This window comes from Rhopilema esculentum, chromosome 11, assembly GCF_057945365.1.
Source record: "Rhopilema esculentum isolate cy_ngs chromosome 11, ASM5794536v1, whole genome shotgun sequence".
In the NCBI taxonomy this organism is placed as follows: domain Eukaryota; kingdom Metazoa; phylum Cnidaria; class Scyphozoa; order Rhizostomeae; family Rhizostomatidae; genus Rhopilema; species Rhopilema esculentum.
Genome location: NC_142825.1, coordinates 14,082,830 through 14,095,301, shown reverse-complemented (window position 1 = coordinate 14,095,301; position 12,472 = coordinate 14,082,830). Strand labels below are relative to the sequence as shown.

The 12,472-nt window shown below is 37.6% G+C and overlaps 1 protein-coding gene across 1 annotated transcript; it reads left to right on the top strand.

Annotated features, from left to right (window-relative positions):
• Nucleotides 1–94: 94 nt before the first annotated feature.
• Nucleotides 95–3,016, top strand: LOC148959054 (uncharacterized). Its single transcript, XM_089111229.1, has one exon. The coding sequence runs from the start codon at nucleotides 1,102–1,104 to the stop codon at nucleotides 2,269–2,271; it is 1,170 nt and encodes a 389-aa protein (XP_088967355.1). The 5' UTR covers nucleotides 95–1,101; the 3' UTR covers nucleotides 2,272–3,016.
• The last annotated feature ends 9,456 nt before the right edge of the window (nucleotides 3,017–12,472 follow it).

Below are 12,472 nucleotides of genomic sequence, written 5' to 3'. Positions count from 1 at the left end.
GGTCACCGAAACAACCATTGCTGTTTTTGCTGCCCAAATGCCACTGAAGTTGATCCGACCGAAAACCACGCCAGATAGCAGTCATTTTTCACCCATTGCTGACTGTTCCGGATTTGAAATGATTTGTCAGATTCTTGTAATTTCGACAGATAAAGTTTGATAATAAACTCGTTGGTTGAGAGTATGGCGGCGAGACGTTGTTTTTCGCACTCAGCTTGTACAAGCGCGTTGGTTGTAATTGCTGGACTGCTTTCACCACTATTTGCCCTCCTGCACTACAGACACTGCAAAGATCATAAACCAGACACGGTTTGCTGGGGAATTAGGACGTTAAACAAACCACTACACCCAAACGTGCCAGAAGTTCATCGTTATAAAAATGGCCTAAGTCAAAGACCAAGGAGCAAACGGAAATTTTTCAAATCACGGATTTCACGTTATAGAAATTCTAACTGTACTTTCCAGTTACTAGAGAGCAATGAATACCTTTTACTCATGGCTGGTGATGTACACCCAAACCCGGGACCTGTTAAGCGTTCTTGCTCTGTTTGCCATAGAGCAGTTGCAAAAACACACCAAGCCTTAACCTGCAATGGATGTGCCCAGCTTTGCCATATCGGCCATGTATCAGTAACTGAACACAAACGGCTGGAGAAAATCAAAACTTGGTACTGCCCTACTTGTACTAACAAGCAAATCTTGGAAAGTAAAGATTTGTTACCCTTTGCAGATTGCAGCAACCTGCAAGAATTTTTCCATTGTGCAGGTCAAACTAATGACAATGGAGATACCTGGGATGCAATGTTTAATGAAACAATTGATCAACAGTTTTCAACAATTGATAGGACATCAACAGAAACAGCAGAAGAAAGGCTCTTAGAATTGCGTAACAAGGACAATAGAAATGTGCTAATCTGCCATCAAAATATAAACAGCATACAAAACAAAATAGAAGACCTAAAAGAACTGAACAAATCCCTGAGTGCGCAAATTTTATTTATAACAGAGACGAAAATTGACAACACCTAACCAGATGAACAATTCAAAATAGAGGGTTACAGAATTTTTAGGGAAGATAGAAAGAAGGGTGGAGGAGGCATAATGGCCTATGTAACAGAGCAAGTAATATCTAAGAAATTGAAAACTCCAAAAAAATGCTATGAAAAATTCGAAGTTCTGGCATGTAGCATAGAGCTACCTGGAGTCAAGTTAATTGTTCTTTGCCTTTACAGACCACCAAAAGCTATTGGAAAGGAACACTTCCTTAAAGTCGAGAAAGAGATAAATGACATTGTAGGCTGGGCAGCAATGCAGGGAAATAAATTGGTAGTCCTAGGGGATTTGAATTTGAATAGACTACAACCAGAGAGTACAGAGGGAAAAATACTTATTGGATTAGAAGAGGTACATAATCTGCAATGCATGATTGAAAGGCCAACCAGAGTCACTGATAAAACACAAACATTAATTGACGTAATTCTCACAAATATCCCAGATAATTTCCAGCTAAGCGGGGAGCTCGACTCCGGTTTAAGTGATCACTTTATGACATTTGGCCTGATGAATACACGTATCAAACAGCATAAAAGGAAAATTATTACCTTCCGTAGTAAAAAGAATCTGAACCATGAAGAACTCAAGAAAGATATTGAAGCTATGCCCTGGCAAGTGACAGAGACATTCGATTCAGTTGACGATAAATGCCATTTTTGGCATGAATTAATAAGCCAAATCATTGACAAACACCTACCATTAAAAAGGATGAGAGTAAGAGAGAAAGATGTACCTTACATGACTCTGGAATGGAAAAAAGCAATCAGGAAAAAGAGAAGGTATGCAAAACAATATGGAAGAGAAAGAAATGAAGAAAACAAAAAACTTAGAAATGAATGGAGGAATAAAGCAACCCGAGAAAGGCGGTTAGCTATAAAGGCATATTGGAGAAAATTATCAGAAGAGATGAAAAACAAACCAAGAGAATTCTTTAATGCATTTAGACCATTTATACAGTCCAATACGAAGTCTTCTAATACAAATGCTATCAGACTTAAAGTGAACAATGAAATTATTAGTGACCCGAAGCTAGTCTCCAAACAATTCGTGACTTATTTTTCAGAGATGGGTCACATAGATGAAGTACAGCAGGAAGAAACAGAGTCTCTTGATATGCATCCAAGTTTCATTGCAATAAAAGACAACTTTGATGTCAGTTGTGAATTGAAATTCTCTTTCCTGTCCCAAAAAGTGTCGAAAAAGCTCTGTCATCGCTAGATCCAATAAAAGCCACTGGATGCGATGGAATAACGCCTGAATTTCTTAAAATGAATGCTGAACAACTAGCTCCATCTCTAACATCATTATATAACTCATGCATCACGCAAGGAAAGTGGCCCATCGAGTGGAAAAAAGGAGAATGGGCACCAGTTCACAAGAAAGCAGATAAAGACGTCCATGAAAATTACAGGCCAATAACAGTTCTCAATGCAGTTGACAAAGTTTTTGAGAAGGTGCTCAGTGAGCAAGCTACACATTCATTTGGCAACAAACTAAGCCCGTGCTTGACAGCATACAAGAAGCAAAACAGCACAGAAACTTCGCTGCTGAGACTGATTGAGGATTGGAAATTCGCCCTGGACAATAAACAGATAACAGCCATTCTCTCAACAGACATGAGCAAAGCCTTCGATTCCATGGTTCCAAGTCTCCTGCTAAAAAAGCTTGAATCCTATGGCCTGGCCGAAGATTCTCTGAGATTAATAACATCCTACTTTGAGCAAAGACAGAATAGGGTCAAACTAGGAAATATAAGAAGTGAATGGAAGGAAACAACAAGAGGATGCCCACAAGGATCAGCATTCGGTCCCATGTTGTGGAATATCTTTCAAAATGACTTGGTCTTCAAAATAATGCACTCTCAGATAAGCATGTATGCCGACGATCATCAGATCTATTATTCCGGAGAGAACGGTAATGAAGTTGAGATGCGTTTGAATAAAGACATCAAGACGGCCTCGCAATGGTACAAGGACAATCATCTGAAAGCAAACAAAAACAAATACCAAGCGATGGTGATTCAAAATAGCAAGAAAAGCAAAATAAAGATAAAAGTGATGGCTGATGAAAACAATGAAGCAGAACAAACAAGATTTCTTGAGCTGCTTGGTGTTGAGGTTGACGATGAGCTAACTTTTGGCACTCATATCAGCAATTTGTGCAAAAGAGTGAGTCATAGAATAGGTGTCTTATCTAGATTTCGTAATATAATACCTACCAATGCGAAACTAACAATCTACAAGTCAGCCATTCTCTCTCACTTAACATATTGCAGTACAGTCTGGCACTTCTGCAAAGTAGCAGATAAAAGAAAGATAGAGAGACTCCAAGAGAAAGCCCTTAGAGTTGTTTATAATGATAAGTCTACGCCATATGCACAACTCCTTATGAAAGCAAACCTGCCATCTCTCCAGAATAGACGACTTCAGGACATTGGCATACTTATGTATAAAGTTAAAAACGGCATAGCCCCACACTTTATAAAGGATTTGTTTGCAGTAAAAGAAACTCCCTATGAATTAAGAAACAGCAACTTTGTAATTCCGAAATTTCGTACGGTAAAAGAAGGAAAACATTCAGTAAGATACTTTGGCCCATATCTGTGGAGCAAATTAAAGAGAGCTATCAAGGAGGTGACAACAATAACCCAATTCAAGAAATGTATAAGAAGAATGGACTTAGAAACTCTTTTAGACTGTAGACTTTAGATTAGTTGTACATAGGATTTTTAGAAATTTTTATGTTTTAATAATTATACTGTAATTTCATTTTTTATGCTCTAATTTAACTTTATATACTTTTTTCGTTGTGTCCCCAATTAGCTTGTAAGCTAAATATTTTTTGACACATTAATAAAGTTTTTGATTGATTGATTGATTGATTGATTGATTGATTGATTGATTGATTGATTGATTGATTGATTGATTGATTGATTGATTGATTGATTGATTGATTGATAATCAAGTTCCATATTTCTGGAACTCGTAATTTTTTATATCGGTGAAAGTTTCAGAAATGATAGTTTAATTTCCCAATAGCGACATCAATTGCGAGGGCAGAGAACAGAGCACATGCATTTGTCTTAATGTCTTTCACAAGGTTTTCAACAACTGTTCACTTTTTTTTCATTCCGGGCTATTTGGATTCATGTTGCTAATGCTATTGCTCAGTGAAGATAGATTTTTTTGATGCATATTTAAATTCTTATAGCAAAAGTAACAGCCCACAGAAGAGAGCACATGCAATTGTCTTAATGTCTCATTCAAAGTGATCAACAACTCCTCCCTGTTTTTCACTTCAGGCTATTTGCTTCCATGTTGCTAATGCTATTGCTCAGTGAAGATAGATTTTTTTGATGCATATTTAAATTCTTATAGCAAAAGTAACAGCCCACAGAAGAGAGCACATGCAATTGTCTTAATGTCTCATTCAAAGTGATCAACAACTCCTCCCTGTTTTTCACTTCAGGCTATTTGCTTCCATGTTGCTAATGCTATTGCTCAGTGAAGATAGATTTTTTTGATGCATATTTAAATTCTTATAGCAAAAGTAACAGCCCACAGAAGAGAGCACATGCAATTGTCTTAATGTCTCATTCAAAGTGATCAACAACTCCTCCCTGTTTTTCACTTCAGGCTATTTGCTTCCATGTTGCTAATGCTATTGCTCAGTGAAGATAGATTTTTTTGATGCATATTTAAATTCTTATAGCAAAAGTAACAGCCCACAGAAGAGAGCACATGCAATTGTCTTAATGTCTCATTCAAAGTGATCAACAACTCCTCCCTGTTTTTCACTTCAGGCTATTTGCTTCCATGTTGCTAATGCTATTGCTCAGTGAAGATAGATTTTTTTGATGCATATTTAAATTCTTATAGCAAAAGTAACAGCCCACAGAAGAGAGCACATGCAATTGTCTTAATGTCTCATTCAAAGTGATCAACAACTCCTCCCTGTTTTTCACTTCAGGCTATTTGCTTCCATGTTGCTAATGCTAATGTTCAGGAAAGATAGCTTTTTTGATGCATATTCAAATTCTTATATCAAAAGTAACAGCCTACCGAATGATAAACGTGTATTTGCCTTAATGTCTTTCACAAGGTGTTCAACAACTGCTCCCTGTCTTTCATTCCAGGTTATTTGCTTCCATGTTGCTAATGCTAATGTTCAGGAAAGATAGCTTTTTTGATGCATATTCAAATTCTTATGGCAAAAGTAAGAGCCTACAGAACGGAAAACGTGCATTTGTCCTAATGTCTCATTCAAAGTGATCAACAACTTTTCACTGTTTTTCATTCCAGGCCATATTTTTCCATGTTGCTAATGCTAATGTTCAGGAAAGATAGCTTTTTTAATGCATATTCAAATTCTTATGGCAAAAGTAACAGCCCACAGAAGAGAGCACATGCATTTGTCTTAATGTCTCATTCAAAGTGATCAACAACTTTTCACTGTCTCATTCAAAGTGATCAACAACTTTTCACTGTTTTTCACTTCAGGCTACTGTCACCCTTCATCCATGATGTAGGAAACCTATAATACTGATTTAGTATTTGCTTAAGCTGATGTTCAGAAAAGATATCTCTGTTTTTAGTTGTTAATGTTATTAAACTTTTGCACCTTTTTCGTTTGCAAATCTGCAACGGTCAAATTGTTTTCTGAATCCACGCCTGTGCTGAACTGCTAATTTTTCTTTTTTAATTTCATATAGTATGTTGCAAAATCGTTGACGACGTTTATTGAGCATGAAATTATTTGAGAGCACTTTTGAATCTATGATTCAGTTTCTAAAGAATCAAAAATTAATAAAAAAGTACTCACTTTTATGACTAAAAATCAAATTAATCACACACAAAATTGATTTAATCACAAATCAATCGATATTGATTATTAATCTCGTACACCATTTTCAGAAGTGATTTGCCCCTCGAACTGCACTATGAAAGAAAAAAAATCTTCTCTATACTCTAGTGACGGGGGGTTGCATCTTTTCGGTATTCGCGTCCTTAATTTGCATAAAGAGACTGGGACATCAAAAGTATTCGAAATCTCGAAGATGTTTTTTTATTAAACATCTTTCGTAGTCTTTTATCTCGAAAACAGGTTTCTTAAAAGCTTCTTTCAAGTATCGCACTCTAACATGCTACGCAGGGTTAGGCAAGTTGCAAATATGGTCAATAAAAATTGCGCCGTCCTTTCGTGCAGAAATAGAAACTGCCGGCTAAAACTCCATGATCGCTGAGTTAAACCTTAAAGTGCCTATGCAGCGAAATTTACCATTAAAATATTTTAAAAGAAATCTATAGAATCCTTCGCCATTGTTCTTATACAAAAAACAGAATCCCGATAAGTTGAATGGTTCTTTTTTTATTGAGTGTCAAAGTATGCATATTTTGCAGTTGCATTGCGAAATTTTATTTCCCGCTGTGACGTCACAGTGATGAGTCGAGGCGAAACCATTTAGTCAGGCCTGTTTAATCACTTATTAGGTCGAATTGTGCAAATTGTGATACTAGCATGTAACTTTGCAATAATGGGCAGTTTGATACGCTGAAAAAGATATATTGGGAACCGAACTGAAAATTGCCCCCTTCAGCTATTTTTAGCTGGGGTACTTTGCCCCAAGATTCTAGCGGCGATATTACGATATCTCTGCTGTAAGTATGTACAATAACATGAAACTTTGTAACAAGTGACAATCTGATACGCTAAAAATGAAAGGATAAAGACCCTAACTTGAATTTGCCCCTTTGTTCTATTTTTAGACTGGGGTATTGTGCCGTAGACCTTTATTGACGGTATTATCATTTCTCAGTCTCACTCTGATAGATAAGCATGAAACTTTGCAATAAGGGGCAGTTTGATACGCTTAAAAAGATAGGATATGGACCCCGACTGAAAATTGCTCCCCTTGTTCTATTTTTAGAGCGCAAGACATGAATAGGAACTATATCACATCTTTGTCAGCGTATCAAACTGCCTTTATAATGACAATTTCCGTTCTCCGTTTATGGCCAATGGTAGAATTAGGGGTCTGAATCAGAGTACCCCAGTCTAAAAATAGAACATAGGGGCAAGGCAAGATATGATTTGGCTCGATATCCAATCTTTTTCTGCATGTCAAACTGCCTTTATATCGAGATTTCCAAGTTTCTATGACCTGGCGCTCTTTGTTTGTGGCCAGGGGTCTGGACCAGAGTACCCCAGTCTAAAAATAGAATTTAGGGGCATCAAATGAATTGGATTTATTTTACATCTTTTTCGGCTCGTCAAACTGCCTAAATATTGTGAATTTCAACTTTCTATGAACTAGGATTCTCTGTTTATGGCCAATTGTACAATTAGGCGTGTGAACCAGAGTACCCCAGTCTAAAAAGAGAATTTAGGGTCAAATTATAAATTGGGTCTATATCACATCTTTCTTGTCTAGTTAAACTGTCTTTTTAATGTGAATTTCAACTTCCTATGGGATGGCGTTCCCCGTTTATGACCAAAGGTACAATTAGGGGTCTTGGCCGGAGTACCCCAGTCTAAAAAAAGATCTTATGGACAAGATATGATTTGGGTCTATATCACATCTTTTTCAGCGTATCAAACTTGGTGCTTTCTGGAATTTTGATGCTTGTATCACAATTTGCACAACAATACTTCTGCTTATCTCCCTCGTCAGGGACGCCGGAGAGGGGGGCAGGGGGAGCAAGCGCCTCTCCTGCCTTTTAGTTGGGGGAGCAGGGGGAGCAAGAGTGCCTTTTCTAGAAGAACTTTGACTTTTTTTTACCAATGCTTGACCTGGCCCTAAAGGCCTTTTTGAAGCCTGTCAACATTAATTTTTGATTTTGCATGTTTAGTTCAAATCACGAAAACAAACGGAAGTAGTCAGTAAAGTGTCATATTTCTCTGACTTCGCTGTAGGCGCCTTTTGTATTCGAAAAAACAGGAAGCCTGAAACAAAGGACAGCTACTGGGAAATCAAAAAAATTATACCATCACTTTTAAAACAACAGCGAAAGCGATTTGTTATATCATTTTGGCTTGCTGACCTGGTTCAGGAATCTCCGATCAAAAATATCGTTGAGACTTGCCTCAAGATGCCAAAGGCTGATCGAAAGAAAAAAAAGTCGCAAAAGAACTTGAGAAAGCAGCAGCAAAGCCAAGACAGGCAAAAATAACATCAATTTTTTCGCACTAATCCATCAACAAAGGTGAGTTTCGTGAAACAGATCAACCAGCTTTGCCTCCATCATCTGTAGGAACAAGCGAAAAAAATGCATCTAAACCAGATGATACATAAAGTTTCACAGAAACCTGTGTCAAGAGAAAGGAAGATTTTACCTCCAACGATAGAGCAGGTAGTGAAAGGAGTGGAAGATATTTTCACGCAGATTGGTTTGCAGCATTTGAATGGCTTGCATATAACAGAGATAGAAAAAAGCATTTTGTTCAGTTTGCACATCTCACAGCCAATCTCGGAAAGGAAACTTTAATTTCAAATATGGTGAGGGCTTTGACAATTGGAAAAAATGACAAAATGAAATGAAAGAGCATGAAAGAAGCCAAACTCACAAAGCTGCAGTATGTGCAATGGAAAATTCAAACTTAACAATACACCAATTTGACTTGCGGCCTCATTTTGAAAAACTCTTCAAATTCTTTTGTACAAAATTTTTAACCTCATATTCGGATTAAGAGCAATTATTTTAGTCTACTTGGAAGTTTTCATTATGGTTTTGCTCACGATATTGATTCTATAACGACATAAAGATAAAAATTTTATAAGAGATTTGACCGTGATAGGCGACTAGGGGGTTAAAGTTTCACCCGGAATGATTTTTGCGGTCAAATCCTTTACAAGTTTTCAAGCTTAATTTCTCGTAAAAACTAAAATACAAGCACCAACAATACAAAAAATGGTATGCGGCCTAAAATTATGGCGATAAACCCAAATCTGAGCTTAAAAAAGTCGTAAAATTAAGTTTGGATAAAATTTCCAAAACGAGGCCGCAAATCGAATTTGTGTATTGCATCAACAATAACATCTTTGAAGCGTGAAAAGCAGAATCTGAGGATGCAAGGTTTAATTTCACATCTTCACACTTTCAAGACACTTTTGCGCCAGGGTGTTCCCATCAGAGGTGATACTGATGAAGATTCCAACATCTATCAGTTCAATTTAGATAAAGCAGTGACAGATAGTGGTCCAAAATTGCTACTTAAAGAGAAGCATTACATTTTGGCACATGACATCTTTGAAGAGCAAAAACAGATGCTGGTCCTTGAAGCTAGGAGAGATTTACTTGAAAGGATTCGACAATGTGAATTCTTTTCCATTCTCGCTGACGAGTCGTCCGATGTTACAAAGAAAGAGCAGCATTCTTTTTCTATTAGAACATGCAATGACCAATACGAAGTTTCTGAGGATTTCATTGGTATCTTCGAATGCTCCCAAGGTCTTACTTCAGACGCCCTTTTGTCGCATATCGAAGATATCCTTGAAGATGAGATGCCACCTTGATGGGGCAAAAATGGCAGGCATGGGTTTTGATGGAGCTGCTGCTATGAATTGTCTTGCAAGGAAGATGAGAGAAAGGTTGCTCCAAATGCTATTTACATACATTGCTTTGCGCACTGCAATGAACTGGTCGTGAAAGATGCAATAAAAGAATCAACGTTGCTCTCATCGTCGCTGGAACTTTGCCAGTCACTTTATGCTATAGTAGGAGCTTATCCTAAAATAATACAAGTATTTGAAGACATCCAGAAGGCATTTATGACTGAGCAGATGACCAACGAATACAACATCGTGAGGTTGCAAAGCCTGTCAGCTACCAGATGGACAACTCGAGTAAAGGCCGCCAATACAATCTTTGAGAAAACAGCGGAGGTAAGAGAAACCTTGCAATCTCTCACAACTGACCAATCAATCAGCGGAGATACCAAGGCAAGAATTCAACATTTGCTGAAACATAAAATGTCGTCGATGGGCACTCTTTTTGGTTTAAATGCAACAAGAAGGCTGCGTAGAAAAGTTTTCAAAGGAGCTTCAATCAGTTACAATTTCTGCAGATTATGCATGTTATTCTTTACGATACATTGTTCAGCGGTTGCAGGAGATGAGGTGAATGGAACATTTCAATATCATTCTTGAGGAGTCCCAAAAAATTGTAAAAGTCTGTGAAAAGAGTGATGAAGTGCGACCAAGAAAGGTCCCAAGGAGGATAGCCATTTTTCAAAGTTGACGACAGGCTTATCTCATTAGATGATTTTTCTCTTTGTAGATGTAGGTAAGGTGGTGGTGTTGCTCTCTATATCAGAAGTACAGTCAGGTTTAAACCCCGGGTAGATCTTCCTAATAAATTGCTTGAGTTGATTTGCATAGAGGTAGAGCTCCCGAATTCAAATCAGTTCATTTTCATAGCTTGGTATAGACCACCCAGTGAGCCTAATTCTTGCTTTGACAGCCTTCATGAAAACCTGAGCTTTCTTGATGGAGAGGGGAAAGAAATTATTATTCTAGGAGATACTAACTGTGATTTCTGTCATAGAGACAATACTCCGAAACATATTATGCAGTTACGTGAGCTGTACGACCTTTTTGATATGAAGCAGATTATTAAAGAGCCCACTAGGGTCACGCTAGACAGTTCAACTTTGATTGATCATATAGCTACCACAAACTGTAACAATATTGCAGAGAGTGGAGTGCTTAAGATTAGCCTTAGTGACCATTATCTTGTATATTGTGTTAGAAAGCTGCGTGGCGGTGTTAAACACCAGCACAAATATATTACATCTCGTCAGTTGAAGAATTTTAATCCAGAGGCTTTCCTCTCAGATCTCTCTTAGGTAAATTGGGAGGCACTCGTAGCTGATGCTCAAGACATTGATGATGCAGTACGCAATTGGACCCAAATATTTTCGGTTATTCTAGAAAAGCATGCGCCTACATTAAGAAGACGCGTGTCTGATAGATATACGCCTTGGCTGAATGCTGATTATTTCAAATTGGCTAAAACCAGAGATAAGTTAAAAACTCGAGCTTTAAAACCAACTCAAAATTGTTGATGGAATCCTACAGGCAAATTCGTAACAGGTTAAATAACATGAATACACAACTTAAACGCAAGTATTTCTTCTAGGTGACCTCAATAAAACTTGGAAAACCATCAACCAAGTCATTAAAAAAAGTCGAACACTACAGTTGTGCCTAACCTTACTGTAGACGGACAAACAATTAGGGGTAACAAAGCAATTGCATCTTCAATGAATGAGTACTTCTGCAGCATTGGGAATAAACTTAGTGAGAAAATTCCAAAGAAAGCCAATCCACTCTTGTCTGGTGAATACCCGTTTGAAACTCCTCCATTGAGTTTCTCTTTTTCGGCCATCATGACAGATAAATTATCATCAACCTTGAATAAGATGAAGACATCGCATGGTTCCGGTCACGATGGCATTGCGAGCTTTTATTTGAAGATTGCTTTGCCAGTTGTTGGTGGGTCCTTGTGTGATCTCTTCAATAAATCATTGTTTGCAGGAAAATTTCCGGAGGACTGGAAAATAGCGCGTATTGCACCCATCTTCAAGAGTGGCACAAAGGATGACAGGTCGAACTATAGACCAATATCAGTTCTTACTTTCATATTTAGGCTATTTGAGAAATTAATTTTCAATCAGTTTTATGAATACCTGGATGCGAATAAATCACTATATGAGCATCAGTCGGGTTTTCGACTCTTACATTCGGTAGCTACAGCCCTTCTGGCTAGCACCAATGATTGGTACCGGAAATTACACTGGTCTAGTCTTTATAGACAAATGTGGTTTTCTTGACAAAGAAATGGTAGAGAGACAGCTGGATGATCTTCCAACCATTTTAGGGCTTTACAATGCTGAGAGGGAATTGAAGATAACAAATGTCACATGTATTGGAACAGTGGAAGATATTTTCAACGCAATGTCCTCGGCAAAACTGCAATGCCCTGAAGTACACAGGATGATTAAACTTTACAAAACAGTGCCACTTAGTTCATCTACCTGCGAGCGCCGTTTCTAGGCTCGTGGTTAAGGGCCAAAGCAAAAGCAAACCATTTGAATGACATTATGTTTGCACATATACAAAAAACAGATTTTGACAAATTGGACATTAATTTGGTAGCAAAGAGGTTTGTACAGAGAAGCGACCGGAGGAAGGACTATTTTGGCAAATCAACCCTGCTATAGACTTTGCAGATTTGTCTTTTCTGTTCAGTTGAAGGAAAATTATCTTGGATTTATAAAATGATTAAATTAATTGATTTGAATTAGAAATTGTTTGGTAAAATTCCATTACTTTGTCTGGCGCCAACAATATTATTCTTATTATTATTTTAACGTATCATTGAAGTTTGTACTATGCCCATAAAGTTGTTGCTGTTCATGA